Raw genomic sequence first — 27958 nt, 5'->3', positions numbered from 1 at the left:
ATATACAAACACCAAGTCTAGCATCCTCATTCGTCGTCGTCATCGTCGTCATCACCAAAAATAGCCTTAAACACATCTTCAGACGCCCTATTATTCAAAAGTGCATCGTTCTTCTCCACATCCACAGTCGCGTGCCCCGTCTGTGTAGTGGTCGCCGCAGAGACATCAGCAGCTGCAGCAGGTGAAGCAGAAGCTGCGGCCGGCTGATTCATCCAAGCTGGGCGCTGAAGAGCAGAACCATTCGTCAAAAACTCATGCTGCAACCTATCCATTGTGGCTTTGGAAACGGCCTCCCCAGTATGTGGCTTGAAGCTGCTTTCGCCCTCGTCAAACTCCGGTGGCATATCTGGCGGAGGCTTGACGTTGAAGCGCTTGCACAAAAGCCGAGAAGGGTGAAAAGGAAATGCAGTTCGCGTCATCGGACCGTACATGCCCAGTTTTGCAGCTGATTCAGCAGGATCCTCTGGCTTTGCTGCAGGCTGCCTTAGAAGATTGTCACCAGCTGCACCGCCGCCATCACTTCCGCCTATTGTAGAGGATGACGACGAGGTAAACCGTGATGCCATGATGCCAGTAGTTGGTTTAAAAACCTGTGCTGCATGAGCAAACTCTTGCAACTCCTTGACCCAATCTGAGACTGAAACTCCATCGGGGCGGTCTGGTAAATCGTTTTTCAGTCCAGCTCGCAGCTCCAGGAAGCCGACATATCGTGCGCGCTTGTCCAAGTCTTCTGCATAAGGCATCCAGCCAGTCGCACCCTTTGCAAGAGCACCAGCAGCGAGACTCTTCTCAAGAGGAGGTACAAGGTTCCACAAGTTCTTTGTCTCCGCTTTGTTTGCAGGCAAGTGCCCCTCTGGAGCAGACTCTCCAAGACCCTGGGGAAGATCGGCTTTGCCAGACAGGGCAGCAAGGCGATCCCGAGCATCCTTGGGTATGAAATCAAATATTGACTTGCCGGGCAGAGGTTTCTCGCCAAGCAAAGCTGAGCGATCCTTTGTATTGAGAGTCGACGCTTTCGCTGCATCTGCAACAGACTGGTATTCCTTTGATTCTGCCGTTGACGTCGCACTCTTAGAAGACTTCCAGCCCGGAGGTATCTTTGGGGGTGGGTATTTTGGCTTGCGTGCAACATCGGTAAAACCCGTTGCGAATACGAATCCCCTGAGCGGAGACTTTCCGTCTATAGAAGGTCGACTTATTAAAGCCAAAGCTTGCGATGGATTCTTTTTGGAAACAAAGACGTGCTTCTCACCAGCCCCTGGTTTGGCAAATTTGCTCGGCTTTTTCCCTTTCTTTTCTTTGCCGATGGTCTTGTTGAAGGTAATCTTAGGGCCCAATTCGTACGGATCCTCGTCATCGGAGCCAGTGTCGTTGAGGACACCCACGCCGAAGGAGGACTTGTTGGCTGCGGGCTTTTTAACAGCGGGCACTTTTTTGGGGCCTGGGAGATAGTGCAGGCTGAACTTTGAAGATGGATCTTCGGCTTGTTCGCCCACGACTCTCAGCTGTGCCTCCGAAATGTAGCCCAAGCCTTTGCGGCGCACCTCCTCTTTTGGCATATTCATGATGCGCGCATCTGGCGGCGCGAATAAATGTACAGAGTCTTGATGAGCACCGGCTGCACCATCTTCCAGGTTTGCATTCCGGCGCACTTTTCGACCGATGCCCTGATCGCGTCGCCAGCCCATTTTCTGGGCAAGCTTGACACCCATAGTCTCTTCCTGGGTCATGAACAGGCCGAACAATCCATCATCGTTGTGTTGTCCCGATTCGCCGATACCAGCGAACGTGTTCGCCGTCTCCAACTGGCGCGATTCGGCTGCAGCTGCGAGATCCTCCTCGTCCATGAAATCCTCGGGGCGTTGTGCTTGAACAGCGGACTGGTCTTTGTGGCGATTGGCGCGGGAAGACACAAATGTCTTTGGAGTCCATCCTTCTTTAGAGCCAACTGTGTTAAAGTATCTTAGCATAGTCAAGAAGTCTTGCGCTCGCAGAAGAACAGGCTCAAAAACTTACCCTGCACTGAAGCCTCCGGTGAAAGCACCGTGTAGCCTGCGTCTGCCGCGCTCGTCGGTCACGGTTTGTTTCCATACTGGTACGAAAGCGCCATCGTCTGCTTCTTCTTCTGGTAGCTCTGTGCCCAGAAAGACGTACTTGGAAGGCCCTCTGCGAGAGCGCTTCTGGGTATCTGACGGGGAAGGAGCACGCGTGCGTTTGTATGCCATTACGAAGGCTGGGCGCAAGACGCGCAATGCGTTGGGCGGAGTGGGAGAGAGTTGTGTAGGATGTGGTGGTACTATGGCATCATGTGATTCTCATTGGCCGGCTGGTTGGTGTTGGGGCGAGGAGGAAAGTTACAGAGGTGAGCATGAGTAAGCAGTGCAGGGGTGACTAATCAGGCCGTGTGTGATTGGCTCGAACTCGGCTTGTCATTTACTACGAGGGGCAGTCACAATCTCTGCGGCTTCTCAGACGCACAGGCACGCGGAAGGGCGAGCAGCGACAGCAACAACGCACTCTGTTCGCCTTTGGTCGGGGATGAGCTTGTTGCTGGATGATAGCAGAGGGCCTATACATGGCGCCCAAATTGGATGCCGTTGACAAAGGGAGCTAGAGAGCGACAAGTGGGCCCGATGATGTAGTCCTGTGCCTGGCTCGTCCGGCCTAGCAGCCAAAGGGACAGGTGTGTATCAAGGCCAAGGCCCGGGACCCTTGATGCCGCAGTGGTAGGAGAGCAGGTAGGGGCGTAGATGCATTGGACATTGTTTTTTGTAGGCCGGGGCAGGGTTGCTTTTGTTTATATTGCACCATGCAAGCAGATGGACATAGGGTCCTGGGAGACGTGCGCAGGTATGTGGTGGGAGTAGGATGTGTGTACGTAGGCGGTGGATGCGGTGCCTTTGAAAGGAGCAGTGTGTACCCCACTGGCATGCAGCCCAAAGGAGCAGCGGGCCTGGGCGTCGACACAGGCAGCCGGCCGGCATGATAGCTACTACAAGACCTCCACCAACACCACCAGACCCCATGCGATAGGCCGCAACAAAGACTCGCATCGGCCGTCTCGTCGCCCCCAACTGCCTCGCATACTCTTCATGCCCACAGTGTATCTACACATGTGTGTACACCAACCAGCCCATCCGCCCATCCACCAGTCCACGCAAAAAGAGCGCCGTCGGCAGCGACACCAGAGGGCGTGGTAGCATTGGCCCCTAGCCTCTTTGCCCTGGCACCGGCTCTGGCTCTGGCTCTGGCACCCACCCGCCGCCGCCGCCATACATACTTACCGTCTCCACTGCGACCCAGCTCGCACAGTCGCAGCAATCTCGTCAAGCTGTCTGCATAGGCCCGACGTGGTCGAGTTGAGCGCTCGCCCTACGCCCAGTGCGCCAGGTCCTCGCAGGCCCACGTCTGCTCCCTGCATTGTGTGTACCGCCGGCACCAGCACATCTTCGCCATGTCGTCGGCCGCTGCCCCAGCTTCGCCTGCTGTCGTGCGCACCTCTTCCACCTCGCGCAGGTCTGGAGACCGTCCCAATCGCTCAAACTCCTCCCAGGTCCGCCCCAGCTCCCACGCGCCTGCGCCCACGCCCGCTCGTCATCACCAGCCCGCCCTGAACAACGTCACCCGCCGCGACCACGAACAGTCCAACCTCGCCCAGGACCACCACCCGCCCTCCCGCCGCTCCGAGGACCCCTCGCGCCCCGACTCGAGCAGACGAAGCCATTCGCGGTATGCGTCTGACGCGTCGACGGCTTCTGCAATGCCCATCAACGGCGTAGCTGTCGATGCCCGAACGGTGCAACAACAGCCCGTCAACAAGCGCAGGACCACCATCACCGCCCCGGCCACCGGAACATGGGCGCTAGGCAAGACAATCGGTGCCGGCAGCATGGGCAAGGTCAAGCTCGCCAAGAACGTCGAAACTGGAGAACAGGTGCGTCCCTTTGCACGCCGCCCACATGGTCCCACGCCCATTGGCCTGGCCCATGGGCATGTTGCGTCTGTTAACCATGCACCCACCTCTGCTAACAACCCCCTCTTCTAGGCCGCCGTCAAGATTGTGCCTCGCCAGTCGCAAGATCAGCATCAGAGCGCTGCTGATCGTGAGCGAGCCGACCACTCCAAAGAAGTCCGCACCGCCAGAGAGGCCGCCATTGTCAGCCTCCTCAGCCACCCTTATATCTGCGGCATGAAAGATGTCGTCCGGACAAACTTCCATTGGTACATGATGTTTGAGTTTGTCAATGGCGGTCAGATGCTCGATTACATCATCTCTCACGGCCGTCTCAAGGAAAAGCAGGCTCGCAAGTTTGCCCGCCAGATTGCCAGTGCCCTTGACTACTGCCACCGAAACAGCATCGTCCACCGCGATCTCAAGATTGAAAACATTCTTATCAGTAAAATGGGCGATATCAAGATTATCGATTTCGGTCTCAGCAATCTCTTCTCTCCCCGGAACCAGCTCAAAACCTTTTGTGGGAGTTTATACTTTGCCGCCCCCGAACTCCTCCAGGCTAAGCAGTACACCGGCCCCGAAGTCGATGTCTGGAGTTTTGGTATTGTTCTCTACGTCCTCGTCTGCGGAAAGGTGCCCTTTGACGACCAGAGCATGCCCCAGCTGCACGCAAAAATCAAAAAGGGGCATGTCGACTATCCACCATGGCTTTCTACTGGTATGCTTTGGTCACCAATCGATATTTCGATCTACACTAACATTGCATAGAATGTCGCAATCTAATACACCGGATGTTGCAGACGGATCCCGCCCAGCGACTGACACTTTCAGAGATCATGGTCCATCCCTGGCTGACAAAGGGCTTTAACAGCCCCCCAGAAAACTACCTGCCCCATCGAGAACCCATTCAACTGCCCCTGGACCCTGAAGTTGTTGAGAAGATGCAGGGGTTCGACTTCGGCACAACTGAATACATCACCGCGCAATTGACCAATGTGATCCAGTCGGAAGAGTATCAACGTGCTGTGCGACTGGCAGCACGCAAGGCTACCGCACAGACGCCAGACACGGAAAAAAAGAGGGGAATGTTTGACTTTTACAAGAGGCGGAATTCAATTGGGAGCAGAGAGCAGTTGACGGCCTCTTCCTCTGAAGATATCCAAAGAGGATTGGATCCCGTGAATGCATACAGCCCTCTGCTGTCGGTTTACTTCCTCGTCAAAGAAAAGAGAGATCGTGAGCGGCTCGAGACCGCCGACCCAGGCCCGGTGGCTATCCCTCAGGCTCCAGAAGAGAAGCCACTCAAAATGCCGGACCTCCCAGCACCACCAGCTGCGTATACCAATTCAGCAACTTACGAAATGGCGGGCGAGAAGCCTACAGGCGGGCGATCGCGACCTAGAGCAAGGACACATGGTGAGGACGATATTACCGACAGTCTGAAGAGAGTGGATCTAAACAGTCTGCCACCGGTTCTTCCCCCACAAGTTGAGCAGCAAAAGAAGGAGGGAGCCGCCGCTGGCCTTTTGCGTCGCTTCAGTACTAGAAAGTATCGCAGCCATGACAAGGAAAAGGTGGAACCGTTGCCACCACCACCCACGCCAGCTGTTGCAATTTCAGGTCCCCCTGAGGTAGTTTCTGCGCCCCCAACTTCAGTTCCAAGGAAGAGCTTTAGTATTCGACGGACACGCGATCGTGATGCAGGATCAGCCTCACATCTTCCCGCCAACGCCAATAACCAGCCTGAATTGCTCTCACCTCCTGGAACTAGCAACACTGCCGCCCGCAAACTGAAAGCACTTGGCCGCTCCACCAGTGTTAACTCGGCAGATCTGCGCAGACGACTCAGTCGACGGGGACGATCTTCAGAAGATCCCGGAAATCCTCCACCCACAAGCGGATCAGACAGATCCGAGATGAGTGCGAACAAGACTCGAGCAGCCAACGATGCTGCCTCGGACGACCTTTCTTCAAGCTCACGACATAGTCAGACCTCGCGGGCGAAGTCTCTGGGTCATGCGCGAAGAGAGAGCATACAGGCCCGACGCGCTAAGAGAGAGCAGGCAAAGGAAGCGAATGTGCCCGAGGAGACGGATGCAGAACTTGCAGAAGCGCAAGCAGAAGCCAGTCGGAGTCCAGATGCCGTCAAGCCCGTTTTTCTCAAGGGCTTGTTCAGCGTCTCTACTACCAGCACAAAGCCGCTCACCGTCATTCAAGATGACTTGATCAGGGTTTTAGACCAGCTGGGCGTAGAATGGACTGAAATCAAGGGTGGATTCAGATGTCGACACTCACCTAGTATCGACATGAATAGGGCGATGGATTCGCCTGCATCGCCACCCGTCGGAGGACATAAGAGGAGAATCAGCTTTGGGGGCTTCATTGGTGGTGACAAAGAGCGTGACGAACTACGGGACCAGACCCGCAATCCCAACACACCAAAATCACGCTCACGACCATCTCCCGCAGACCGCAGCTATACGAATACTGATGAGTCTGATGGCAGTGAAGACCGTGACGAGCGACGACCACGACGTGCAGTACCTGCTGGCGAAACGTCGACGCATGTACAAAGCGACATGGGCTCCAACATGAACCTCGTGTTTGAGATATTGATCGTCAAAGTCCCTCTGTTGACATTGCATGGTATTCAATTCAAGAAGGTGGATGGAGGAACTTGGCAGTACAAGAACATGGCTCAAACTATTCTTTCAGAGCTTAGGCTATGATGATTCTTTGTTGTAAAGGGAGTAGGAGAGTTTTTGACGTTTTTTTTTCACTTCGGATATTGGCAGGCAGACGTCAATTTTTGGAACTTCAACTATGCACTATAATTCTTTTTCTCTTTTTCGATTGGTTCAGAAGGTTTTGGGAGCAGATTTTTCTTATGAGTAGAACCACCGCCCACGAATTTCATTTGTCATTTGCCCTGTAATGGTTGGAGCGGTCGGAGCAGATGGGAATCTTAGAAGTCTGATATCAATGAATTGTGAATCGAGCTCTCTCTCCCCTTTACAGGGTCGTGACCTGGCTGGACCCTTGCGGTGACTCGTGCTCCTCTCACTGCTGCCTCAGCGCCTTCACTGTATTACTTTGATTGGCGCACTTACAAACGTTATACTGTTGCCCAAGCTGTACCTGACGCGGATGCGCTGTCGATCTCCGTCGAAAGCACAAGCTCCCGCAGGCGCCAAGGCGCTCGCGCCAGTGGGGTGCTTCGCGGCCTCATCTCTCGAGTGCAGCCAGAACAGACTCACCACGCCCCAGTCTCCATCGCCTACCCTTCGACCCACCAGCCTATTCTTTGATCGCTTGTCGCTTTCTATTTAGACCCGCGTAAACGACTTCATCTCACCAATACCCCGCAATACCCGCGAAACCGCTACGACCCGCAGCCAATGCAACATTTCCTCGCGCATCAGCAACAGTATGGCGAGTGGGGTCAGGGCCACCACCAGCAGCCGCAACATCACGTAGCCCAACATGGACAGCATCAAGCGCAGGCCGCCCAGTTGCATGCCCAGCAGCAGGCTCAGGCGGTTCAAGCAGCTGCGCAGCGCCAGTACCACCAGCAGCTTGCGGCCAACAATGGCTCCACGCTGCCCGGAAACAACGCCGTTCCCCGAGGACCTGCCAACGACGTCCAGGCAGCCGATGTCGGCATGACTGATGAGAATAGGCGCGTGTTGGAATGGGTAACCCAGCTTATGAAGCCTGCTACTAGGGAGGCCGCGCTTCTGGAGTTGAGCAAGAAGCGGGAGCAGGTCCCCGAGCTGGCTCTGATTCTCTGGCATTCTTTCGGTATAGCTGCCAGATGTTCAACACTTCAAATGCAGTGCTAATCACTTTCCATTAGGTGTTATGGCTTCTCTCCTCCAAGAGATCATCTCCGTTTACCCGCTGCTTAACCCTTCGCAATTGACCGCCGCAGCATCTAACCGTGTCTGCAATGCTCTCGCGCTTCTTCAATGCGTGGCTTCTCATACTGAAACCCGTGGCCTGTTTTTGAGTGGTATGTTACACGTCCCGTATTGTATTAAACTGGCTAACGACTAACAGCGCACATTCCGCTCTTCCTGTATCCGTTTCTCAACACGACGTCCAAATCACGACCCTTCGAATACCTACGTCTTACGTCTCTCGGTGTAATTGGCGCTCTGGTCAAGAACGACTCTTCTGAAGTCATCAATTTCCTTCTCACTACTGAGATTATCCCACTTTGTCTCCGTATCATGGAGACGGGCTCGGAACTCAGCAAGACTGTGGCGATTTTCATTGTCCAGAAGATCTTGCTGGACGACATTGGACTTGCATATATCTGCCAAACCTACGAGCGTTTCTATGCCGTAGGCACCGTCTTGAGCAATATGGTCAATCAGCTCGTTGAGCAACAGACGGTTCGCTTACTGAAGCACGTTGTGCGTTGCTTTCTCCGGTAAGTTGCTTTGTCGTGCACCTCCCCGTCCTCCATCTAACCCTAGACAGCTTGAGCGATAATGCTCGCGCTCGCGAGGCGCTGCGCCAGTCCTTACCCGAGCCGCTCCGAGATGCTACTTTCTCCTCTGTTCTGCGGGACGACGCTGCCACCAAGCGCTGCCTTGCTCAACTCTTGATCAATCTCTCCGACAATGTTGTCGACGCGGCAAATAACCAACAGCTCATGCACTGAGATGGCGAATGATGCGCTGGCTCTTTGACAAGTTCTGACAATTGGCCTGGGTATGTCCAGTGGTCCTGAACAACCCTTTCTCGCCTTCTGTATATCTACGGCTTCGGCTTTTACTCCATTTGGCACGGTGGCCTGTGTGCGCAACATACCCCTTGGTTTGATCTGGTTTGACTTATGGAAACGGTGTGAATTCGGCGTTAGGGTTTCTCATATGGGATACCCGTAGCAGCAGTCTTTTGTGGCATGTGCTACTTCTTGCATTATTATTTTTCTTCTTTGACTCTGATGGTCATGGCGAGGAGTTTGGGGCATTGCATGGCGTAGTGCACATCCATGCATGGCAAAAAGCGACTGTATATTACTATAGTTATTCTGCCTACGGGCGTGCGAGAAATGTGGAAGTATGGGACGACCTTGTGCATTGGATTTTCGTCTTGTGAAGTGGTTGACAGGAACTGTACAACATACAGGCAGGAGATGGACATATGAATTGATGAATCTGTCTTCCCAAAAGGGATACATGGCCTGACAAATTGTGACTCATATATCAATCTATTCTGTTGGGTCTACATTACTCGCAACCTCATTTACCGTTGTTGCATTCAGATACTGCTGCCTAGTTTCACTAAAGCGGTTTAGCGTGGTATTCGCTAGCGCGCCTCCTCGCCCACATTGAAATCCACTGCTACTCGCCTCTCTTCTTCCCAATACCAACAACCTTGACAGAGCCACCAAAGGAACCGATATCCTCTGGGAGACACATCAGCCAACATGTCGAAAATCTCTGTCGCCGGCGTTCGTACGAACGTTCAACAGCTCCTCGAGTACTCCAACGAGACCAAGAAGAGGAACTTCCTCGAGACCGTCGAACTCCAGATCGGCCTTAAGAACTACGACCCCCAGCGTGACAAGCGTTTCTCGGGAACCATCAAGCTCCCCACGCTTCCCCGTCCTCGTAAGTCGATGGCAGAGAGTATTGGAGTTGGGCATGAGCTAATGGAGGTGAACAGGCATGAGCATTTGCGTTCTCGGTGACCAGCACGATATCGATCGTGCCAAGCACCATGGTGTTGATGCCATGAGCACTGATGTGAGTACTACGGCACAATATCTATCAGAATGTTTCTGACAAAGTGATACAGGACTTGAAGAAGCTCAACAAGAACAAGAAGCTCATCAAGAAGCTCGCCAAGAAGTACGATGCCTTCATGGCCTCCGATGCTCTCATCAAGCAGATTCCCCGTCTCCTCGGACCCGGTCTCTCCAAGGCCGGAAAGTTCCCTACTCCCGTCTCCCACAACGAGGACCTCGCCAACAAGATGAACGAAGTCAAGTCCACCATCAAGTTCCAGTTGAAGAAGGTTCTCTGCATGGGTGTCGCTATTGGCAACGTTGGCATGACTGAGGATGAGCTGATTGGCAACATCATGTTGGCCATCAACTACCTCGTCTCTCTGCTTAAGAAGGGATGGCAGAACGTGGGCTCCTTGACCATCAAGGCCACCATGAGCCCTCCCAAGCGTCTCTACTAGAGTGTTTGTCGTTGCGTCTGCTGGGTTTTTCCGTGGCCATCTGTCGAAAGATGGGTGGCCATGTTTTACCATCTGACGGAATCTCGATGGATATTATTGGATGGGTCTAGCTAGCTTGAATGCATGCATGAACCCGCCACTCTTGATTGTCTTTGTGTCTGCATCGTGATGAGTCTGTGTTGTTGTCGCATGATGTGATATGCTATATGTATTTGATGCTGAGATTGTGCTACGACCTTGACAACCAGCCATCTGTGTTGCCTGACCCACTTGTAGCCCACACCGCACAGGCGTCCTTTGGTAAATTTTTCTCAATGTCCTCACAATTTTTCGCCCACTTTCCCGGCCTCAAATGATGACTAATCTAGCGCTCATCCACGCACGGACCCGCCCCGCCTTCCCGCCTCCCTCGGTCTATAAAGCACAGCCGGCCTCCATCCCTCTTCCTTTTTCCTCATCATCAGTTGGTAATCTACATACCTAAAACAATCGTGGCTCCGCGAAAGCGGCTTGCTGAGAGTTATCCTACCTTTTCCTCTGTGGATAGTTCTCCGTTCCCGGCCCCGTAGAGAGATATCCGCCCGTCTTTCCTTACCAATTGCAATTATCCGTGAAAAGATGGATTGGAGTTGTGGGATGGTGTGGGACATTATTCTTTTTTCTTGCTACACATTTATGGAATGTGTGTTTTTGCGCTTGAGATTTGAGAGTGATGCGATGCTATGTTGTCGTGTGCGAAATGTTGCTTGTGAGCATTCGTGCGGATGAAGCTCTGCAAAAATTTTGTGGGAACATCATCGTCGAATTCAGACGGCATCAACGTCGAGCATCAGAGAGCATCGGTTCAGTGTCAAGTATGAGAGCCTAGAGCATTTTTTGCAATCGTTGACAAGCTCTTTTGGTTGCGATGCGGAGTTCTCGTTGCTGCGTGCTCATCTCATGCCGACTGTTTGATAGCGACAACTACAGCAGGAGAAACCAGACGCCATTCATATGCCTACTATACAAAGTGGAGATTACACGCTATGCAACAAAACTATGCTGTCTAATCCAAGCTCTACAATGCTCCCTCAGCGTCGTCGTGCCGCCCTCCACTTGTCAAATGCATCATCTGCCGATTCGCTGCTGATTCCACATCGCTCGCCCAGCACACTCCATGTACGCATGCGTACAATCTTCTCCACCGCACGCTCGTTGCGCATGAGCGTAGCCAGACTCTCTGTCCTCGCTTCTGCAGGAAAGTAGCGCCCAGAATATGGATCTAACCGCTCATCTACCGTGCGCTCTCTCGCTTTGGCATCTTCAATCTGCCGTAGAAGACTGTCCGGGTCGTCTGGATCCGGCGATGTCGCAACGCCGGCGCAATAGTCTAGTACATCTGATCGCACTGCCCAGCTGGGGAACAGCACTTTTTCCTTGAACCCTTCACATTGCTCTGGATCCAGGGCCCTGGGATGGCCCGGCGGTGATAGCTGTCGTGTGCTTGTCGAGTTGGGATCGAAGCCTCGTTGCGCCGGGGTGAGGAGAGCGTTGAGGTTCTGTGTTATCGAGTCGTCGATGCTGCTGCGGGATATGCGGAGGAAGTCTGTTGTTCAGCCGGCTTGCGTATTAGTTAGTGGGCTGGGGGGAGAATTTGGCAAAGAGACCGAGGGGGTGCGCTCACCTCGGAGTGCAGTTTGGTTGAAGCAGAATTGTGGCGTGAGTTGAGGTTGCGCAGAGGGTTTAGACATGGCGGGCGGCGGTGGAGGATCCCGGTGTTTCCAGAAGTAGGACGCCAGTTTTGAGGATGTTTTCGTTTTTCTTGTTACATGTACAGTGGTGTGACTTTGGGATTTTGCAATGGCAAAGTCATGACGCTTCAACGATGCCGCCTAATCCATGTCGGATGAATGATGTCAGCAGGGGTCGTTGGGGTTGGGGGCCGGGGCCGCTTGACTTTCGCGTTTGCGGCGAGCCAGGCGCGACGCGCCTTGTAGAGTGCCTGCCTGCCTGCCTAGGCAACTATACCCTACCTACCAACAGAGCATGCCCCTCCGCTTCAATGCTTCTCGTTTCTGTTTAAAATCGCGCCTTCCCTTGACTTTACAACCCTCGCCTCGATCTTTGCATTCATCTCCCCGCTTATTACGTCGAAATTGCCTACCGTTGCATTGGAGTGCGGATCACAGTGGTGCTCTCACAGCCATGGCTCCTAAGCAAGCTACACTTGGGTATGTAAAGTCTTCTCAGACTACTCTGGGGTGCGACGATACCCTTAGACAGTCTTTTGGTGGCAATGCAGTGCTGATTGTTTTTCAATAGAAAGTTCTTTGGAAAACCCAACGGCGATGCAAAGCAGCAATCGAAACTAGCCTTTTCTACGAAACCGAAGTCAAGCAAGAAGGATTCAACACCGCAGGAAGAGCCACAATCCTCGCCAAAGGACCTGAAGAAGGAACAAGATGAGGAAGCCGACTCAGATGCAGAGGTCAGAGCGCCGGTGAAGGAGCAAGTAGAATCAGATGGCGAGGCAATGGAAGTCGACAGCGTAAGCTCTGAGACTGGCAAGAAGAGACAAATCAAAGAAGAAGCAGAGGAGGAGTCTGAGGAGGAACCTCCAAGCAAACGTCAACGAAGAAAACCTTCGCCGAAGAAGACGGTCGCACAACCAAAAGCTGAAAAGGCATCGCCCAAGTCAAAGAAATCTGCTGCTAAATCCAAGGCTGCAGAGCCAGAAGATGAGGAAGAGGAAGCATCCACAAAGACCAAGAGCAAGAAGGGCAAGAAGGAGGCTGAAAAGTCTTCTGCACTAGCAAAGGAGGAAACCGAATCGAGCAAGGAGCAAGAAGAGGATGAGGCAGTTAGCTCTGAAGAGGAGCCTGAAGAGGTCAAGGTCAAGGCACGGAAGCAAGTACAGGCAACCCTTGCGTCCAACACCAAGGACCCATATCCCGATTGGAAACCAGGCGAGCCAGTCCCATATGCGGCGTTGTGCACAACTTTTTCGAAGATTGAGATGACGACGAAGCGTCTGGAGATTCTTGCACATTGCTCCTTGTTCTTGAGACAGGTTTTGCGGTTGACTCCATCTGATATGCTGCCGACTGTCATGCTCATGGTCAATAAGCTTGCAGCCGACTATGCAGGTATTGAGCTCGGTATTGGCGAGTCACTAATCATGAAGGCAATTTCTGAGAGTACCGGTCGAAGTTTACAACATATCAAGAGCGACCAAAACGAGATTGGAGATCTGGGCCTTGTTGCAGCCAAGAGTCGATCAAAACAACCCACCATGTTCAAACCCAAAGCATTGACAGTCGAAGGTGTGCGCAAGGGACTGATGGCCATCGCTACTATCGAAGGACAAGGTGCTCAGGGGCGCAAGGTTGATGGAATCAAGAAACTGCTATCAGCGGCAGATGCGCACAACTCTGGCAAGAACATTGATATTGAGAAGGACAAAGGTGGACCCAGTGAAGCCAAGTTCATCGTCCGAACCCTCGAGGGTAAGCTTCGATTAGGCCTTGCTGAGAGGACCGTTGTCGTAGCCGTCGCACAGGCAATGATATTCCATGAGATGTCACTTCAAGGCAAAACACCGTCGACGGAGGACTTGGGCAAAGCCGAAGCTATGCTAAAGACAGTGTACAGCGAGCTGCCAAGTTACGAAGTCATCATCCCAGCAATGATTGAGCACGGCATCATGAACCTGCGCGAGAACTGTCGCCTACAGCCCGGTGTACCTCTGAAGCCTATGCTTGCCAAGCCAACAAAGTCCATCACGGAGGTGCTAGATCGCTTTGAGGGCAAGGACTTTACCTGTGAATACAAGTATGATGGAGAGCGTGCACAGATTCACTTTGTCGCTCACGATGCAAAGATTGAGCTGGCTACTGAAGCACCCAGTGCTGGCAAGAGCGAGCGCGGCGTGTCCAACATTTTCTCGCGCAACTCTGAAGATTTGTCCAAGAAATATCCTGACATTCTCGCCAAGCTGCCGACTTGGGTTAAAGAAGGTACAAAGAGCTTCGTTCTCGACTGCGAGACGGTTGCCTGGGATATGGTAGAGAAGAAGGTGCTTCCTTTTCAACAGCTCATGACGAGGAAGAGGAAGGATGTCAAGGTCGAAGACGTCAAGGTCAAGGTTTGCGTTTTTGCCTTTGATATCCTCTATCTCAATGGCGAGGTATGTATCACACCTCTTGCTTAGTGATCAATTGCTGACATAATTAGGCGTTGGTAACAAAGTCATTCCGTGAGCGTCGCGAGCATCTCAAAGAAGCCTTCGTGCCTGTCGAAGGCGAGTTTGCATTTGCCAAGTATGGCAACACCAACGAACTAGAGGAGATCCAAACACTCCTTGAAGACTCAGTAAAGGAAGGCTGCGAAGGTCTCATGGTCAAGATGTTGGACGGCCCAGAGTCTTACTACGAGCCATCCAAGCGCTCGCAGAATTGGCTCAAGGTCAAGAAGGACTACCTTGCCGGCGTGGGTGATTCACTGGATCTTGTAGTGCTGGGAGCCTACTACGGCAAGGGCAAGCGTACCAGTTGGTATGGTGCCTTTTTGCTTGCCTGCTACAATCCTTCGACGGAAAAGTACGAAACAGTCTGCAACATTGGTACTGGTTTCTCTGAAGCCATCCTGGAAACTCTGCACAAGACGCTTTCTGAGATTGTCATCGATCGCCCGAAGCCATTCTACACACATTCGACTGGTAACAAAGACCAGCCTGACGTGTGGTTCGAGCCGCGATATGTGTGGGAGGTCAAGACTGCAGACCTCACCTTGTCGCCGCGGTACAAGGCAGCTGCGGCTGAAGTTGGCGGCGGTGGCAAGGGTGTCAGCTTACGCTTTCCGCGTTTCATCAAGGAGAGGGAGGACAAGAAGCCGGATCAGGCGAGTTCAAGTCGTATGATTGCGGAAATGTACCAAAGGCAGGAAAGCGTGGCCAAGAACAAGGGGCCTAGTGTTGATGATGACTTCGAGTATTGAACAGCATCGGAATGATAGGGATAGGAAAATAATAACTGTTATGAGGGAAAATGATTGTCTTGCCGTGTACGCTTTGTTGTATGTGTATGTGTGCATGTGTGTGTGTTTTTGACTTGTTACTCCTAGCACTCCCAACAAAAAAAAATGTAGATTGACGCCGGAGTTGTGAACCAGAAATAGTAGGAACTATGTATGATCCCTGCACTGGACCTATCCGCCACCCCTATTTTCCGCACACATGTTGGTATTACGCCTAGTTCTCTGGTTAGCGTCCATAGTGTAGGTATGCAGATCAATGTCAAATGTACATGGGTAAGCGTCTACGGTGAGCTATGTCAGCTGCATTTTTTTTGAAGATTAAAACTTTCCAGGCCAAAACCTGAGCATCGGGTGTTGAAGCACCCATCTATCGTTGTTAGCACCTGCTGCTTTGTACAAACCCCCCCGTCTTCTCCACCACAGGCCAAGCCAAGCTACTGTTTTCACGGGAATAAACGCTGTGTCCACCTCGCCATTTTGTTTCCGCCTCGCCACCCCAAGTGGAACACACATGTACAGTGTGTAAGTGACAATATTAGCCAAGAGCTGCAGGCGAGATGTGAGGTCTGTTTTAGATCTCGATCGCATCTCCGCGGACTGTATCCCGCGCAGGACGTTCCGCGCAAGGCATACCGCGCATATTGATCTGCTCAGCGGCTCACCCTTACGCAATCCTTCCGTTTGTCTTGGACATAGCCCTATAAGCAATCCTTGATGACGGGACTGTAACGGGAAAAAGCGGAGTGCGCCTATGTACCGTCTTTGCATACCGCGTAGGCGCGAGACTATGCACTTCTGGAACGTCAAAAATGGCCACTATGCACCCCACCCTGGAGCGGCAGGTGGCTATCTTTTTTTCTCTCTGTCTATCAATCAGACCACAAAGTCTTCAAACACTAGCGAGATGGGGGAGGGGGGACGAACATCACGTGGCTTGTGTGGGAACAAACCTGTTTGATGAGAGCCCTCTACTGTGGCCGCCAGCAAATTTTGCCTCTGGACCAGCATGGGCAATGGCGACTGACAGAGAAGACAGTGATAAAAGAAACATGTTACGGACAGCAGCAGCGGCTCCACCTCGCCGGCGCTCGAGGGTAGGGAGCGTTGGGCATGGGCGTATGCAGGGCCGTCATGGATGTATACCTCCAGCTGGAATCTCCTTCCAACCATTTTGACTGGCGGTTGGAAAAGAAGCATGTATGACTCTTTGGGCTTTACTGGATTAATCGTCGTGCCGCTATGTGCCTGTAGACAGGATTAGATGGACGCAGGCGCAGTGGCAAACTGCCCTGAGCGCGCAATCTGATTGGCGGACGGATAGCCGGCCTTCTTACACGTATGCGGACGCAGACACGCTGCGAGGACCTGGGCTCGGGCTACATTCAGCAATTCGATACGGAAAGAATGTCGAGTGCCTGAGTGCCCGAATCGGGGCTGGTTGGGTAACAGTAACATTTCAGAGGGTGAAGACTAGAAAGACCACCAGTCTCTTCAGTCGTACAGGCAAGACCGCGGCAATTTTTTCCCCCAAACCCTACGTCGGTCCAGTGCTTTCGTCACATTCTCATATTTGGAACCGGCCGCACCCGCACTTCTCTATTACTACCATTTTATCCCACTCGCTGGTCTGTGGAACTCTTTCCTACCCTCCCCTTCTGTGCTCGAGGCTCGCCCGGCTCCTCTGTCTCTCGAGCAGACAAGCGGCTTCTGCCCCAGTCGGCTTCTGTTGGCCCCCTGTGACATGCAATCACAGCAGTCAAATTCAGCTGCTCCAGGGGAAAGTGCTGGGGGCCGGCCTCTTCGTGCTCTGCTCCCCGCAACATCACCCAGGAGTGAGCCTCCGCCCACACAGTCAAAGCGAGCTCGCGTAACCCTAGCTTGCGCGGCATGCAGAACTCGCAAAACCAAGGTACAGATTTAGTGCCTGCATGAACAAGCAAAGCGGTATAGACGGCGTCTGATGTGTACCTTTCTAGTGTAATGGTGAGCGCCCTCAGTGTAGTGAGTGTGCGGCTCGTGACAGCCAGTGTCAGTACAAGGAAACGGAAACTGCCCAGACCAAGCGTAAGCATCAGGACCTAGAACAGCTGTTCGAGTTACTCAAGTCGCTGCCGTACGAGGACGCGTCCGAGACACTAGCACGAATCAGGGCGGGTGAGGAGCCGCGGGACATTGTCGAAACCATTACGCATGGCAATGTGCTTATGCAGATTGCCACGGAGCTCGGGGGCAACAGGCCTAGTGCTGATGAGAGTCCGACTAAGAGCAGGAGAGGGAGCGTCAGCGGCATTGAAGATGAAGAAAAGACCGAGTCTGAGAGTGCTGGTGGCGTTGGTGCTGGTGCTGGTGCTGGCAGCAGCGGGGATACACAGGAGCTAGAGCCAAGGACGGCAGACGTACCAACGAGAGAAAAGAGCCGGTGAGACAGTCATGAGAAATACTACGCTACGTTTCGGAGATCGCTCCGCACAACCGACAAGCCGACTTTTGACAGCCGTTGCATAGATGGACGGGGGGACCCGTGGAGGAGTGTCCCCCCGTTCATTGATTCGGCCACAGCCCAAACGAGACACGCACGTCGATGTCCCATCTCCCCAGAATTACGCATGAGAACTGGTAGTTTACATTTTCTGTGCGTCCAAAATTTACCTTGTTCTTGTCGAGGCGTCGAATTCAAATCATGTATCCATACTTTATCTTGTCTTCAAGCTGTAAGTCGAAGCAATAATACTACTAGTCATCTCTGATTAAGTATACTCCTAAGTTGTGACTAGAAATGTCCTCGAGAAAGCCTTCGCCGTCAACAATTGCCTTGTCTCCCCCAGGGAGTTCTCCAAGTTAACGTTTGTCCTCCAATCTAACTCTGTCCAACCCAACCCTCCTCGTCGAACAGGACCTCGAGCTTGATTACTTCTCTGTCATTGCCATTTTTACCACCAAGCCTGTTTTTCTGATTATCCTTGCATACACGCTAGACAAGGCCTACCATGTCGGTAAAGGCGGTTCCGAGGAATTGGATGCCCTTGACTGATAGCAAGTGTGACGATTACGAGGCCACACTTGACAGCACTGCGAATACTTGTCAAATATTGGTGACTCTGTTCGCCGGCGGTATACCATCGACTACCACAACAGCATGAACCAGACGGGCAAAGACAACGACCATGGATACAATTCTGCGTGTCCGGAGCACAGCTCTCATCTCCAATCTCGCCCTACTATTCAGCTAGAACTTCGCACTGAAATCTGACATAAAGGTGCGCGTTCTGGGTCCGCTCACACATGGTCATGTCAGCGCTGGATACATCTTTCTACACAAAATCTCATATACACACATAGAACAGTCCACAACCACCGACGAGACATTCTTTTCCCCGACTGCCCGCAAATCACTGCCAGCACGTTCTTCGAACCACCCGAAACCCGCCCTCGCAACTCAGCGCCCCGTTGATGAACCGCGAAGTCCGCAATCTCACGTTCGATATTCCTATCGAAGCCGATTCTCCTCGCCTCAGCGTTCTCTTCAGCCCACGACTCACAAAACAAATCCTATCCGTATACCAGACCACGATTTGAACCATACCTCTCAGAGATGTCTCAGAGCTGTCTACACGCTTTCGTCCCAGGGTTCACACAGTACCTTTATACGTCCCACAATTGTCATACCAGTAGCGCATATATAATCGAGAATCGTCATATGTGACTTGTTCTGCCTACACAGAATGCATTAGTCAATCCCCTCCTCCCTCCTCCCATGATTATAAGACTCTGTCTGGCCGACACTCAACAGAGTCCGTTTGCGTTCCACGCTGATTCCATACACCCACGCTTATTTTGGGGGGAAATGGGAAATTTGACATACGGTAACATGCAGTCCAACCGCTTCTTCCGCGCCAGTTTTTTTGGGCTTGTCGAACACGTAGCACGCATTTTTTTTTTTCAATACAGTATTTTGCAGGCAAAACACTGCTCCCCCACCCCGGAAACTCTTAGCTAGTGGTGAGATTGTTAGCCACCTTGACTTTGAGGAAGAAACAATTCATCCACGTTTGGTTGTTTGACTTGAATGGCACGACTGCATACAACAACTTATCCAAATGTTCTGTTGTTGATTCAAGTAATAGTCAAGAGGTACATCTAGAGAACAAATACAAGACAATAAACCATATTTCCTGTTGCCAAAAAAAGTATTCCAGACTCTTTGTTGTGATCTACGCTGCACCGAAGATTATCGGTAATTGTTGATACGCAAGCGTCCAATTTATGCTTATCTTACAAGGCCCCCTGTACATTTTATACGAGCTAAACGATTCATACTGCGCCAATCGATATTCACAATAAGAAATAAAAATAAAGTTGCTCGTCAGCACTGGACAATTCACATGTGAATATTCAGGATGGACACTGCAAGAGCAAAAAAAAGGATGTCGCTAATACTTGGCGGTACTGGGAACTGTAGACATGTTAGAAGATGTCTCAGGACCACCAATGTTTTGTGAGGTTGAACGTACTCGAACCCAGGCTGGCGCGGATCTGGATCGGGACAACAGAGTTGTCCGCCAGCCACAACGCGACGTCATACCACTAGACCATACCACCGTAAGGTGTTTGATGTTGTTTTGATGGAATTTTGAATATTTGGAGACATTATATAGCAAGTGATTCAGAAGATTCGCAGCTACGACAAGATTGCTGTGTGCAGTCCCACCATCGCCTACGTAAATGGTGGGGCAGGGACCCCCGGCAACATCGTGCGCCTCATGTTTTCACGTGCATTGTCGGAATTGGAACGTAGTTTGAAGAATCTGACCTCCGTCCTTTGGACGTACCTCACGCATGGCGACTTTGAAGGGCATTGGCTATAGCGGCTCGCTTGATGAATATATGCTCTGTTGGGAAACTCTGTATTGGCCCACGTTGAGGCACTGTGACAGGAACAAAACTCAAGCATATTCATAGATAGCAATTTAACTTGAAGGTGAAGCTTGCATTTGTTTGGTGCTTATGATGAGGTTATCTTTTTCCAAACAGAGTAATCGTCCGAACTATCTCTCAAGGCATACGCAGGTAGCAGGTGGTTTCTAAATTACCCTTACACACAGAATGAACAACACAGTGTGTACCAATTCTCCAAGTTATGTTATGATAAAGATTGTAAATGGTTGACTACTGCATATTCATCAGGGAATGTTGAGCTGGAGCGAGAATGGATCGGGAACGGTGTTAGGCTAGGTCGCCCGTTCCGATTCGATTCCGGTTTTGCCGACAAGTCGGGAAATTTTCTGGATGCGCAAAGCAACACTCCAACAGCCATCTCAGCCAAAAACACCAACCATGGCCGAACCAGGTGCGCAGACCCCGCCTGCTGGCGGGGCATCCCCAGGGTCTGGGAAACGTCCAAGGCCTCCAAATCCCGTCTGGAGAATGATGGGTACGTTTTTTCTCTCTTCTTTTGCCTGGTAATAGGCTTCCAACTAACAGTCACAGGTCTGCCAAACTTTCGCTTTAAGCTACCGTCGCGCAATTGGATGATATTCCTTTCTATTACTGGATCATGGACTGCGGCGGTAACGTACGATCGCCGGCAGAAAAGGCGCATACAAAAGAAATGGGCAACGGTGGTGGAGCATATTGCACATGAGCCACTCGACGTACATCAGCTACCCCGAAAGCTCACGGTATATCTATCTGCACCACCGATGGATGGCTTGGTGTCTGCGCGCGATCACTTTCACGAGTATGTTAAGCCTATTCTTGTTGCAGCAGCGATGGATTGGGATGCGGTTGAGGGTCGAAGAGAAGGGGATGTCAGAGCAGGTTTAGCAGAGCGGATACGAAAGTTGAGGAAGAGAAGAGGAGAGCCAACTGCTGAGCCCATAGAACCAGGTCTTGCGGAGGATCTGGAAGGCTTAAGGCAAAGAGCAGGAGTAAGCGAGTGGCCTGGCCCTGGAGGAGATATTGTTATCGGAAGACACACATGGAAAGAATATGTGCGGGGACTGCATGAGGGCTGGTTGGGTCCATTGGACCCTCCGCCAGCGCCAGAACTGTTGATAGAGGCAAAGCCAGTGGAAAACACTACCACCATACCTGCTACAGCCGACGACGCATCTCCCACAGCAACCACCAATCCCGAAAAGCCAGAAGAGGCAGAAAAGCCAAAAGAGGAAGAGAAGAAAACGAAGAAAAAACAACCCCCACCTTTTATCTCGACAGCCGAATATCAGAACGCGACGCTTTCTCCAAACTGCCCCCAGGCCCTCGGTCCTGCGGCCATCATTCCTTTCCCGCACCTTCTCGGCTTCTTTAATTTCCCAATCCGCATGTACCGCTTCTTGAATCAGCGAAAGGTAGCGGAAGTCGCTGGTAAAGAGACTGCAGCTGCAGTTCTGGGTGCGTATCGACCTTTCGAGTCTTCAGGTGAGGGTATCGACGGGGAGCCAGAACAGAAACAAGTACTCGCACATGAAGAGCCAGACTGGCACAAGAGCGCGAAGAAGCGGGAAGAAGGAGAGACAAAAGAGAGGGTTTTACTAGAGGACATGGTATTGGATCCGCGCATCGCAGAACGCATGAGGCGCTTCGCATTGGACGCCGAGGTTGAAGAGCGTGCAAAGGCCATTTCTGTACCAACAGGATCATCTTGGTTCAGTTCTCTTTGGCCAAAAGAGAAGCCCAAGGCCGCTTGGGAAGGATTGAGTGACGACTAAAGCACTCACAGCTACCACCATCTCCCCTTCTATTATGTGTTTATAGCAGTGGGGACCTGTAAGAGTAGACATGTACCATGATAGCATCTAGCAGCGTGAATGATACCATATAAATTTCTTGCCGAGAAAAAGATCCCTTTCTTCTGGTCATATGGCATGTCCCCACGCCAACCTAGAGACCAGAGGTAGTAGAGCTTGGCATTGACCAGCTGCCCCGCCAATGGTCCGAAGGAAGCTTCGAGTCGAAATGCTATCGCGCCACTCACAATCTACAACAACCTCCGTACGGTGTAAAACACGTGTCACAAAGTGTACTGCTAGAGTGAAATAGTACAAAACACTCTACAGCCAGTTCGCGACACGCTTTCAGACAGCACACATACAGCCATCATGGTAAACTGCCCCACTCTATGCAAGTAAACTTAGTTGACAACAATAGGCTTTCCAATCCAAGAAGCGCCTTGCGCTTGCGATCATCGACTTCCTCCAGACTTCACAGACTGATGGCTCAGTAGCGCCCGATGACGCGGAACAGCTCGAGGTTGCCGCCAACTGCATCAGCGAGGCGTTCAAGGTCGACCTCGACGACCAGGCTGCGAAGAAGGACGCAATTGGTGACCAGAACCTACTCGCAATCTATAATGTCTACGAGAAGCTCAAGGGAAAAACAACTGCGACCACCGAGGGCAGTTCATCTGCAAAGGAGGCTCGCCCAGCAACACCGCAGACGCCTGCTGCTAGCGCATCAGGACCTGGAGGGCCCAACAAGGATGAAGCTGAGAGGCTGAAGGGACTGGGTAACGAGGCGATGAAGAAGAAGGACTACGAATCTGCCGTTAAGCACTACACTGCTGCACTGGAAATCGTACCACTCAACCCCATCTACCTTTCCAACCGCGCCGCTGCGTACTCGGGTCAGGGCAAGCACGAGCTGGCCAAGGAGGACGCCGAGATGGCAGTCGCTGCCGACCCTAACTACTCCAAGGCATGGTCACGTCTTGGTCTCGCAAAGTTCGTGCTTGGTGACGCAAAGGGTGCTATGGAGGCGTACAAGTCCGGTATGGATGCTGAGGGTGGTGGCTCAGATGTCATGCGTAGGGGATACGAGACCGCCAAGAGAAAGGTGGAAGAAGAGGGTGGAGACGTAGGTGCTGCCGATGCGCCTCGAGGTGGTGCAGGTGGCGGTATGCCTGACCTCTCTTCGCTGGCTGGTATGCTCGGTGGTGGCGGAGGCGGAGGCGGTATGCCTGATCTCGCCGGTCTCATGCAGAACCCGATGATGAGGCAAATGGCTCAGAACCTGATGAGCAACCCGGATATGATGAACAATCTTATGAATAACCCAAGGATAGCGGAGATGGCTCAGCAATTCGGTGGCGGCGGTGGACGAGGAGGAGGTGCAGGCGGAAGTGGTGGTGGTGGTGGCATGCCCAACATCTCCGATCTCATGAACGACCCAAGCATAGCTGAGATGTAAGTGGAGCGGCCTAAAGCGAAATGACAAAAGCTAACAACTTATTAGGGCCCGTAACTTTATGGGTGGAGGCGGAGGCGCCGGTGCCGGTGCTGGTCGCGGAGCAGGAGGCGCCCCCCAATAAGTCGTCGACTAGTGTAGTACAGGCGATAGCATGATTGCTACAAAGTGTATTTCACGAGCAAAAATAATGATACCATGTTCACTTTGGTGGTTTCCTGTCACTGACTGGAAGGCTTCTACTTATGTGACTCTTGTGACCTAGGCGCGTTCCTGAGGCGCGTTCGCAGGCACAAATCTTCAAGAGTTTCTGCGGCCAGCTGTTACATCTATCCAGTTTCCCAGAAAATAAAATCATATCCGCAGCCCTGTGCTGCTCGATCCATGAATCCGTAAACTTGGTGCTCCTATCACTCCATCACTTGATATCCCACGCTTCCTCTCCCCTCAATCCAACTTCAATCCCCACAGCCCATCTCCCAGATAATGACCCGCCTCACACGCCTGTCCCTTCTTAACCTTCTTCATCTCCTCCGTCCCCATCTTCAGCACGCCAACCATACACGCCGTCTCCTTTCCCTCAGCCTCAATAACCACCACAGCACCCTCCTTCAGCTCCTCCGCCCCATATTTCTCCTTATCCTCGTCGCTCAAATCAGCACCGGGTAAGCGGCCACCCGGGGATGTGAGACCGGGCGCCATGAGCGTAGCGCCAGAGAGCACGAAGCGGATTGCACCGCGGTCGATGCGCAGACGGTTGAATGCAAAAGGGTATTTGTGCACGAGGGTGAGGTGCGGGAGGAGTGCGTCGTCCATGTGTTGGAAGAAGAGGGGTGTTGAATTTAGGGTGTAGAGAGATACGCGGTCGGGTCTATAAGTAATTTGCAAATTTACTGTTAGGTTTTATCCATCTTTGTCGGAAAAAGGGCGTGGTGGTTGGTATTTGGGGAGGGGGAATACGTCTGCTGCAGATGGATATGTAGGACGTTACGAAGAAGACGTACAGCTTTACGAGATCCAATTGCTCTTTTTTGGGCAGTATGTCTTCGATGTAGGGTTCTAGCTTTGGGTATTCTTCGAGGACTTTGGAGCGGATGCCGCGTTGCGCGCTAGATTTTACTTTGGATTTCGCGCCAGGGGTTATGCTGCGGTTTTGTTAGCTTGGTTTTTCGTTTGTGCAAATTTGGGTTAGAGAATGAAGCTGACTCTTTCTTGAACATTTTGACGGTTGCAAGTTGGAGGTAGAGGTGAGTTACAGGGTGTGTGCTTGGTGTTGAGACTTGCTTGCGGCTGCCCCGCGGTCGCACAGGTGCCCCTCACTGGAACGCGCTAGTGGGCTGCTGTTCAGGGCTCGCGTACCTGACCTTTACTTTTGATCAATGCATTCTTAGATATCGACGTATGGATAGCTGATTTCGAATCTTGCGTGATTTATCGTTTAGCACCATGAGTTGTGTTAGGCTTACAATTATAACGTTAAGGCGTATACACATGGGTTGTTATTAATGCCGGGGCAATGTCAGGGCATTGCCCAGCAATTGTATAGATTAGCATTAGAATAGACTACAAAGAATTGGATTAACCTCCTCATGTACACTACCACAATTCGAGTACATAGCCACGATCAAGGTAGCCCCCTCCCGCTGTTGACAGCGTCTGCTAGTTGACTCGTCCCCGGTCTGTTTTCAGCGTATCTCTCGTAGCTATCCAGATAAAGCTCATCGGTGCTCGTAGTCATCCTTACACTCTTATCCGCTTCAATCGCATCGACCCACTGCTTCCACCTGCTCCCCGCCTCGGCCTCTGGCCATCCCCTGTACGGACCCAACACTCTTCGTAAACGGATGATCCAAGGTGCAATCTGCACGTCTACGAAGGAAATATGGGGACCAAGGAAAAAAGGCCCAGTAGGATCTGCTGCATCGACGAGCTTTCCGATTTGATTACGAAACTCGGTGGCATGTGAAACTTGATCGCTTTGGTCCTGAGCTTGAAGGAGCTTGTAGAAGCACGGAATAATGTTGCGGTTGATGTGGTCGGACCAGAGTCTTGATGTAGCACGGCTCTGAGCGTCAGGAGGTAAGAGAGGTGGACCCTTCTGAAGGTCTTCAAGGTACTCCATAATGACAGTAGACTCATGGGTTGACCATGTTGGGCCATGCCTTAGCGCAGGTACCAAACCACGTGGATTGACGTCAAGAAGACTCTGTGGCTTTTTGTAGGGATCAACTTCAATGTACTGATAGGGTATTTGCTTGTGCTCTAGTGATATCCAGACACGCTGCACGAAGGGACTTGGTCATGTTAGCACTGCATGTATGACGTCATCTAGTTGTATGGCGTGCTTTCGGATTTGGATAGAAGACTTACCAAAATGCGCTGCCGTACAGCTTGAGATCATCTTCTTTCGAATGATTCTTCACTGTTGTCAAGGCATTGCCAGTGGCCTTTTTATGGTATGTCTTCTTGGAAGGATCTCCGCCCTGGTTGGTATCGGTCATCTTATGTCGTACAGATATGGTAGTGAATCGTAACTTGAATTGAGTTTCAAGGGAACAGGTAGATTGGTGAGAGAAGATTTGAAAAGATGAAAGACGACTCGTATGGAGTGATGGTGGTTGATGGGTAATAACACGAATAGGGTTGAAAACAAGAGGCATTAATGTTGTGTTGTAGTACCAGAGAATTGTTTGGTGAAGAAACTGGGCCAAAAATGCAAGTAGGGCAAAACCCGCGCATATGAGATGCTGGGGTGGAGGGTTTTTAGGCAAGCATCAATATGACGTATGCGCTCAATTCCCTGGCATGATAGGCCTTCGTTACACGCTATCATGACCAGGTCTTTCAACAGAGCGAGAAAGCAACATGTAACGCACAATGGAAATGAGGAGCTTACATGTGATTTCTTTTTGTCTTCTTTGTCCGCTTTCATCTGCCATCTGATAACACTATTTTTCTTCACTCGATCACTTTCTTCAAGGGTATGTTTGTGTGGCCCCGCAACGCCATCGCCTTTGCCATTCCCACCATTTCCGTTCACCCTTTGAAAGGTGTAGAACTTTTGGGGTGGAAGACTAGGTGGCGGCATATACTGTTGTAGGTTCAACTCTGGTTGGCCACTCATATTTGGAGGCATGTTCCAACCTCCAGCTGGCTGCTGTGGCAGCAAAGGACCTTGACCGAAGAACTGAGGATTTGGGTTCTGATTTTGGTCTACCACCTGACCCGGATTCATTGGTGGTTGTGTTGGTATCGAACTTGGTCCGTCATTCTCGGTACCTGGAGGCCGGTGTCCAAGCTGTTCTTCATACTCTTGACGATCAAAAAACTCGGTGATTTTGATCTTCACATCGCACAAATCTCGCTCTCGTGCTATTCTCTTCCGCTTCTTCTTGTCTGGATCTGTGGACTTCTTGGTCCCTGGCGGACGCCCCTTTAGCCGGCAGTCCCAGTAATGGGATACAAAGCGCTTGCGTTTGTGTTTTTGCGTCGAGCGATGCGAGTAGATGTTGTCAATGTGTGGGAAATAGGTTTGGAACCTTGATTTGGATTAGGGCGCAATCATGCAAATAAGCATGGGAATTCTTACTGCTCCTCGGTCAACGTAATCATGTCATCCACGTGAAAAAGCTTATTCCTCCATTCTTCTAAATTTGGCGGGTTTGGAATGAGTTTGAGGCCTTGAAATTGACCATGGCTCGAGAATGGGGCGTCATCACTGTCATACTATCAGCAGCTGTTTAGCAGAACAACAGCATTCACGTCTAGACGAGTTGAAAGAGTCTGTGCAGCTTTTGTGTAGTGTATTGACAGCTGATATGCGTACAGAAACCTTCAACGCGATCTTGATTGTGGCGGGCGGTATCAACGTACCCGTCGCGCCCTTCCTGACGCTGCGTGTGCGTCTGTGTCTGTGTCTGTGTCTGTGGTTGCGGTTGCGGTTGTGGCTGCTGCTGGAGAGGCGCCTGTTCTACGTGCTGTGGCAATGGGTGGGTCGTTTGGAGTGCGGTCGGCACAGACGGCGAGAAGGGGAGCTGCTGAATTGGCTTTTGCGCTGCCTCGGGTGCAGCGATATGGTAGTGTTGCTGGGCATGTTCCTGGAGCGGGGGAGGGGGCGCATCCATGAAACGCGGGCTGGCGACATGTTGCTGGTAGCTTGCAGCCGGGAATGGTGGATAGGGTCCAGAGGGTGGCAGGCCACGCTGCTCAAAGTGGACGGGCAGGGCATGCGACGAAGGCTGTGGTTGAGGCGGGCCGGTCAGGGCGTATGATTGCTGGTATACTATGTCGGTGGTGTGTAGGGTCTGAAGCTCGGGCAGCCCCTGGTGGTGGGGGTACAGCGTGCCATCGGTCGACTGGTGGAGCGTCTGAAGGGACTCAGGGTGCAATCGAAGCTGCTGCTGGAGGACGGGCGAAGAGGCTTGTTGCATGATGGCGCCGTTGTTGGACGCTGCTTTAGCCCAAGCCGTTTCCGTGAGAGAGGCTGCTTTCCCGATGGTCCCCGATAGCCGGTTTGCCGCCTGATATTGCTGAGTATGCGTATGTGTATGTAAGTATATATGTATGTATTCCAGCTCGAGGCACGCGCTTCACATGGAGAGTCCC

At 52.0% G+C, this 27958-nt stretch overlaps 12 protein-coding genes across 12 annotated transcripts; 8 read left to right on the top strand and 4 right to left on the bottom strand.

Annotated features, from left to right (window-relative positions):
- Positions 1-26: 26 nt before the first annotated feature.
- COCVIDRAFT_96214 (hypothetical protein) lies at positions 27-2225 on the bottom strand (the record flags this gene model as incomplete). The annotated part of the gene is made up of 2 exons (XM_014702277.1): positions 27-1962; positions 2017-2225. 2 exons carry the CDS (start codon positions 2223-2225, stop codon positions 27-29), a joined length of 2145 nt encoding a protein of 714 aa, XP_014557763.1.
- A 1229-nt stretch (positions 2226-3454) lies between these two features.
- COCVIDRAFT_15083 (hypothetical protein) lies at positions 3455-6684 on the top strand (the record flags this gene model as incomplete). Its single annotated transcript, XM_014702202.1, has 3 exons — positions 3455-3934; positions 4046-4673; positions 4724-6684. The coding sequence occupies 3 exons, from the start codon at positions 3455-3457 to the stop codon at positions 6682-6684; spliced, it is 3069 nt and encodes a 1022-aa protein (XP_014557688.1).
- Positions 6685-7353: 669 nt separating this feature from the next.
- On the top strand, positions 7354-8624 carry COCVIDRAFT_96241 (hypothetical protein; the record flags this gene model as incomplete). The annotated part of the gene is made up of 4 exons (XM_014702276.1): positions 7354-7756; positions 7812-7967; positions 8015-8390; positions 8441-8624. The coding sequence occupies 4 exons, from the start codon at positions 7354-7356 to the stop codon at positions 8622-8624; spliced, it is 1119 nt and encodes a 372-aa protein (XP_014557762.1).
- A 52-nt stretch (positions 8625-8676) lies between these two features.
- COCVIDRAFT_96224 (hypothetical protein) lies at positions 8677-8850 on the top strand (the record flags this gene model as incomplete). Its single annotated transcript, XM_014702275.1, has 1 exon — positions 8677-8850. One exon carries the CDS (start codon positions 8677-8679, stop codon positions 8848-8850), a length of 174 nt encoding a protein of 57 aa, XP_014557761.1.
- A 545-nt stretch (positions 8851-9395) lies between these two features.
- COCVIDRAFT_96497 (hypothetical protein) lies at positions 9396-10156 on the top strand (the record flags this gene model as incomplete). The annotated part of the gene is made up of 3 exons (XM_014702274.1): positions 9396-9579; positions 9635-9714; positions 9767-10156. 3 exons carry the CDS (start codon positions 9396-9398, stop codon positions 10154-10156), a joined length of 654 nt encoding a protein of 217 aa, XP_014557760.1.
- Positions 10157-11226: 1070 nt separating this feature from the next.
- Positions 11227-11886, bottom strand: COCVIDRAFT_36835 (hypothetical protein; the record flags this gene model as incomplete). The annotated part of the gene is made up of 2 exons (XM_014702273.1): positions 11227-11741; positions 11820-11886. The coding sequence occupies 2 exons, from the start codon at positions 11884-11886 to the stop codon at positions 11227-11229; spliced, it is 582 nt and encodes a 193-aa protein (XP_014557759.1).
- A 454-nt stretch (positions 11887-12340) lies between these two features.
- COCVIDRAFT_36834 (hypothetical protein) lies at positions 12341-15130 on the top strand (the record flags this gene model as incomplete). Its single annotated transcript, XM_014702272.1, has 3 exons — positions 12341-12366; positions 12458-14321; positions 14369-15130. The coding sequence occupies 3 exons, from the start codon at positions 12341-12343 to the stop codon at positions 15128-15130; spliced, it is 2652 nt and encodes an 883-aa protein (XP_014557758.1).
- Positions 15131-17145: 2015 nt separating this feature from the next.
- COCVIDRAFT_43652 (hypothetical protein) lies at positions 17146-17418 on the top strand (the record flags this gene model as incomplete). Its single annotated transcript, XM_014702271.1, has 1 exon — positions 17146-17418. A coding segment is annotated over one exon (273 nt), but the record flags the coding sequence as incomplete, so codon positions are not given.
- A 3085-nt stretch (positions 17419-20503) lies between these two features.
- Positions 20504-21879, top strand: COCVIDRAFT_25695 (hypothetical protein; the record flags this gene model as incomplete). Its single annotated transcript, XM_014702217.1, has 2 exons — positions 20504-20600; positions 20657-21879. The coding sequence occupies 2 exons, from the start codon at positions 20504-20506 to the stop codon at positions 21877-21879; spliced, it is 1320 nt and encodes a 439-aa protein (XP_014557703.1).
- Positions 21880-22778: 899 nt separating this feature from the next.
- On the top strand, positions 22779-23027 carry COCVIDRAFT_96236 (hypothetical protein; the record flags this gene model as incomplete). The annotated part of the gene is made up of 1 exon (XM_014702270.1): positions 22779-23027. A coding segment is annotated over one exon (249 nt), but the record flags the coding sequence as incomplete, so codon positions are not given.
- Positions 23028-23800: 773 nt separating this feature from the next.
- Positions 23801-24573, bottom strand: COCVIDRAFT_36830 (hypothetical protein; the record flags this gene model as incomplete). The annotated part of the gene is made up of 3 exons (XM_014702269.1): positions 23801-24224; positions 24358-24498; positions 24560-24573. The coding sequence occupies 3 exons, from the start codon at positions 24571-24573 to the stop codon at positions 23801-23803; spliced, it is 579 nt and encodes a 192-aa protein (XP_014557755.1).
- A 404-nt stretch (positions 24574-24977) lies between these two features.
- Positions 24978-27783, bottom strand: COCVIDRAFT_25692 (hypothetical protein; the record flags this gene model as incomplete). Its single annotated transcript, XM_014702216.1, has 5 exons — positions 24978-25647; positions 25724-25836; positions 26250-26892; positions 26943-27071; positions 27227-27783. The coding sequence occupies 5 exons, from the start codon at positions 27781-27783 to the stop codon at positions 24978-24980; spliced, it is 2112 nt and encodes a 703-aa protein (XP_014557702.1).
- Between the last annotated feature and the right edge of the window lie 175 nt (positions 27784-27958).

This window comes from Bipolaris victoriae (genome assembly GCF_000527765.1).
Source record: "Bipolaris victoriae FI3 unplaced genomic scaffold scaffold_32, whole genome shotgun sequence".
NCBI classification, from domain to species: domain Eukaryota; kingdom Fungi; phylum Ascomycota; class Dothideomycetes; order Pleosporales; family Pleosporaceae; genus Bipolaris; species Bipolaris victoriae.
This window is presented reverse-complemented; position numbering and strand designations above follow the sequence as displayed.